This window comes from Conger conger, chromosome 13 (genome assembly GCF_963514075.1).
Source record: "Conger conger chromosome 13, fConCon1.1, whole genome shotgun sequence".
In the NCBI taxonomy this organism is placed as follows: Eukaryota; Metazoa; Chordata; class Actinopteri; order Anguilliformes; family Congridae; genus Conger; species Conger conger.
Window position 1 is genome coordinate 10,085,409 of NC_083772.1, and position 5,140 is coordinate 10,090,548.

The 5,140-nt window shown below is 41.3% G+C and overlaps 1 protein-coding gene across 1 annotated transcript; it reads right to left on the reverse strand.

The window, feature by feature from the left end:
* Positions 1–4,177: 4,177 nt before the first annotated feature.
* On the reverse strand, positions 4,178–5,140 carry LOC133108299 (olfactory receptor 2AT4-like). Its single transcript, XM_061217770.1, has one exon. The coding sequence runs from the start codon at positions 5,138–5,140 to the stop codon at positions 4,178–4,180; it is 963 nt and encodes a 320-aa protein (XP_061073754.1).

Sequence of the window (5,140 nt, forward strand, 5' to 3'; positions counted from 1 at the left end):
CCTGTAGTGCCTGTCCATTCAGTTTTCTATCTACATCACCACCACTCAAGTTTCATACCAACACGCCTGCATGAGACTTTGCTTGGATATAGCCTACATGGTTGGAGTACTTTGGTAGAACTAGGTTGTTTTAAATCCATTTTCATTATGTTGTCTGGAATGTAAGATTTTCACTTAAAATCATTGTCTCCAAATTGAGAGAACTTAGTGCAATAGTGGTTGGAACTTCCCATGCCTGACAGGCCTGCCAAATTTTCTCCAGGGGTGCAGCAGTAACTTATCCAGGAACTAAAAAAAAAAAAAGATCCCAGAAGAACATCCAGTGTTCATGACAAAATGACTGGGAAAACTTCATGGGAAAGTAGCATGGCATGAATCATGGCATGAACCAAGAGAAACATCAATGCTCATCTGACACTAGTCCTATTTTGTCTGGCGTAAAGCGAATGCAGCGTTTGGCAGTAAGAATGTCATACCTGCAGTCAAACGTGGTAGTGTGGTAGTGCAATGGTGTGACTTGGTTGTGTTGGTGGCAGACAAGGTTGTTTGACTATCTCAGGAACTGCTGATCTCCTGGTATTTTCACACACAACTCTACAGTTTACAGAGAATGGTTGCAGAAATGAGTTGTTAATCAGAGAGGTCAGAGGACACTGATCGTTGCTGACAGTGATGGTAACACAAACACCCATCACAACAGTGGTATGCAGAAGAGCATCTCCGAACATGCAACACCTGGCGGTCGAGCTGCACGTTCACGCCTGTTTTCCGTTCTGGTTCCTCAGTGGTGGAATGACTTGCCTACCACTGTCAGAACAGCAGAATCCCTCCCCCTATTTCGACGCAGACTCAAAACCCACCTTTTCAAACTACCTTAGTCCTCCCTCCTGATTTCCCCTGCCCCTCCTTTCTGATATCCCTATCCTTGTCTAACTACCCCCCCCCCCCCCAAAAAAAAAAAAAAAAAAAAATGCACTTCTGATGACAACTATGTTTAGAACAGCATTTCCTGTGTATTTTGCTAGTTTCTGGATGTGATGCTCTGACTTATGGTAGAACCTATGCACTTGTAAGTCGCTTTGGATTAAAAGCGTCTGCCAAATGACTAAAATGTAAATGTAAAATGTAAAACTTTTAAGTGGTTAGGCTACATCAGCAGTGTCTAAAAAATAACTATAAATTCCAAATAAAAGTGCTCACTGAGTGTATGTACTTATGTGCTTACATGAATAGATGGCTCATCGTATATATACTTTTAAGTATTTTTTTTTACTTCTACTTTAGAAATTCATACTACTAGTAGGCTACATACAGTAGACACGGGGTGAACAATAAGTGCAGGCTACAATGCAGCTTTTTCTGCGCAATGAATAATATTTGATGAATAGGCCTACTTAAAATCAAATTGAGGTTTACAAATTTATGAGTATCATCAATTATGAGAAAATCATAATGAACCTAACAGGAAAGTCCATCAACATTATAAGGAAAGTACAGCCATGACAGTAATGCTGAACCTCACAAAATGTTTGCAATGTGTCAGCTGCTGCTGGATTAATGCTATAAAGGTTATCAAAACGTCACATAATTGGCCATATGGGGCCTTACATCTGAATTGGTGTTGAAAATAAAAAGCACCATTGAAAGATGATACTGTGTAAGCCTACAGAATTAGGGTACTTAATATAATTGGGCTGACTGGTGTGAAATCGTAATTTGATGCTCTTTTTTTCAGCGACAGTTACGACAATAATTTTGCCTGAATAATTCGTAAATTGAGTGATTGTTTCAGTGGATGGTTATTCATATTGTTTTCTATTAAAAAACGAATATGAAGATTCAGTCATGAGACAACGATAATACATTTTATTATAGAACATGGCATACAACATTGGCATTACAAGATATACATCTAACAACCAGCACTTTAAGTGGGCTGGACTGCACCGGTATAACATATCCGACCGGGATGCCTACGTTTTGCTCATACGAGAACGGCACGGCGACATATAAGTGAAATACATCAAATCCATAAATTGCTTTAGTATGGGGTAGGACTAAGGGACAATCTAAAAAGGTGTGTTTTCAGTCTGCGTCGAAATATGGGGGGGGGGGGATATGTTCTGAAGGAACCAGGACAGAGAACAGGCGTGAACTTGCAGCGTACTCCGGTCTGCAGAGAACCAGAGGCCACTTCGGTGTTGGTTAAATGCAATGAGAAGGATTGTTTTTGATTCTGCCACGTTCCGTGCGGCATCCAGTGGCCACAGAGCGAAATGCAGTGGTGCGAATTTAATTTTAATATTGGCACGAAAGCGGCGGACTGATGTTGAAAAGCAAACACAGGCAACTAAACTGGTGTTTAATAAATGCAATGACGAGGATTGTTTGTAATTCAATACATTGCCCAATGCATTTTACAAAAAGTGCTTTTGACAGTACAGGCAATGAACTGCAATGCATTATGCGTTTTGTTTTTACATATGGCGTGATACATTCGCATCATTATGTAAAAGCAAACGCAAATGTGCATTACATTTCATTATATGTCACTGTAGCTATTGCATTTTAAATCTTCCATATGCAATAACTGTGAAACCTGTTTTTTGGGAAATACATTTTTATTTGAAACTGTGGTTGATTGCATTGAATCATTACTAAAGCACACTATACAAATGATGTAAAATAAAGTTTATGTCAATAACAGTATTATTTTTAGTTTCCAGTATTTTTGTTCATATTTATCAAGGGTGCAAACTGCCAATAATTGTTTTCTATTAAAAAACGAATATGAAGATTCAGTCATGAGACAACGATAATACATTTTATTATAGAACATGGCATACAACATTGGCATTACAAGATATACATCTAACAACCAGCACTTTAAGTGGGCTGGACTGCACCGGTATAACATATCCGACCGGGATGCCTACGTTTTGCTCATACGAGAACGGCACGGCGACATATAAGTGAAATACATCAAATCCATAAATTGCTTTAGTATGGGGTAGGACTAATGGACAATCTATAAAGGTGTGTTTTCAGTCTGCGTCGAAATATGGGGGGGGGGGGGGGGGGTATGTTCTGAAGGAACCAGGACAGAGAACAGGCGTGAACTTGCAGCGTACTCCGGTCTGCAGAGAACCAGAGGCCACTTCGGTGTTGGTTAAATGCAATGAGAAGGATTGTTTTTGATTCTGCCACGTTCCGTGCGGCATCCAGTGGCCACAGAGCGAAATGCAGTGGTGCGAATTTAATTTTAATATTGGCACGAAAGCGGCGGACTGATGTTGAAAAGCAAACACAGGCAACTAAACTGGTGTTTAATAAATGCAATGACGAGGATTGTTTGTAATTCAATACATTGCCCAATGCATTTTACAAAAAGTGCTTTTGACAGTACAGGCAATGAACTGCAATGCATTATGCGTTTTGTTTTTACATATGGCGTGATACATTCGCATCATTATGTAAAAGCAAACGCAAATGTGCATTACATTTCATTATATGTCACTGTAGCTATTGCATTTTAAATCTTCCATATGCAATAACTGTGAAACCTGTTTTTTGGGAAATACATTTTTATTTGAAACTGTGGTTGATTGCATTGAATCATTACTAAAGCACACTATACAAATGATGTAAAATAAAGTTTATGTCAATAACAGTATTATTTTTAGTTTCCAGTATTTTTGTTCATATTTATCAAGGGTGCAAACTGCCAATAATTCTGGACCTGACTGTATACTGAAGTACATGCCTCCTGCCCTGATACAGCAAAAGTGCCCTTTCGACAGCAGAAATTTGAATTTCCTTTTTAAAAACTTACCACAGCTGCCCTTTTTTATTTTGAGCATATGCCCCCAAAAAGTATGTGCATGGCCCTGCAATGACCTCATCATTCGATTCCAGGGGGCACCTTCTGCCTGCCTGCATTAGCAGTGTAGAATGGGCAGCTCAGCCAGTAGACTGTGGCGTGAACAAAATGGTGGCTGGTTTCCCTCATCTCAGAGGATGATTGACTGAGGAAGTTGCAATGATGGGAAATAAAATTTCCCTGCACAAGGGACACTTCAAGGCATGAGCAAGGCTGGCAAACCAGTGCGGCTCGACTTGCCTGAATAAGTATAGAATAAGAACAATAATGTGTGTTTCTTCGCCATAGTCTGTTTCCCTAGGCCACACCCTTGAGAACATCAACATTTGCACCTTTAAATAGTTTGATGAAGCTAACTTTAAATTCATTAGTCCTCAAGCAGTATATGAGTGGGTTTATCATGGGTGGGAGCAGGCTGTACAGCATGATGATGACAATGCGCAGATCCCTGCTGAATTTAATTCCCACGTTGCTCGCCAGGTACACAAAACAGCGGGGGAGGTAGTAGAGGGTGATGATGATTAGCTGGGCACTGCAGGTGGACAGCATTTTGAGGCGACCCTCTGTGCTGGCGATCTGAAGCACGGCAATGATGATGGAGACGTAGGAGAAGACGATCAAGGCCAGAGGCCCCAACAACGCCAACATGGCGAGGATGAAGGCCGGGAAGCCGTAAGGCGCCCTGTCGGTACACGCGAGCACTGTGATTGAAATGTGATCACAGTAGCACTGGACTATTCTGTTTGATGCACAGTAAGGCAGAGGGTACGCCCTGATCACCATCATCAGGGGACCAGTCTGTGAGATCAGCCAGGCAGTGACGCTGAGAATACACACATTGGAATTTGTCATGATCATGGGGTATCTGAGAGGATAGCATATTGCCACATATCGATCCAGAGCCATTAACAACAGTATAACTGAAACTACGGTTCCAAAATAGTGCACAAAGTACATCTGCACGAAGCAGGCGGTGAATGAAATGGTTCCTGCCTGAAACCAGTATCTGGCAATGATCTTTGGCAAAGTGGTAGTGCTGAAGAGTACATCCAACACAACCAGGTTTAAAAGAATTATGTACATGGGTTTGTGGAGGCTGCGATCCTTTGTGAACAGCATGAGAAATATAGCATTTCCCAGCAAAGTGCAGACATACACCAGGAACATGACGGCAGAGGCCAGGCCGTAGTATTTCGGTTTGAGTCCAGGGAACCCCACGATGACAAACTCAGTCACTGCGCTCCAGTTTCCCTCTGACAT

Excerpts from the sequence above, each read along its gene's own strand:
- LOC133108299 (XM_061217770.1), bottom strand. The coding sequence starts at position 5,140 with ATGTCAGAGGGAAACTGGAGCGCAGTGACTGAGTTTGTCATCGTGGGG.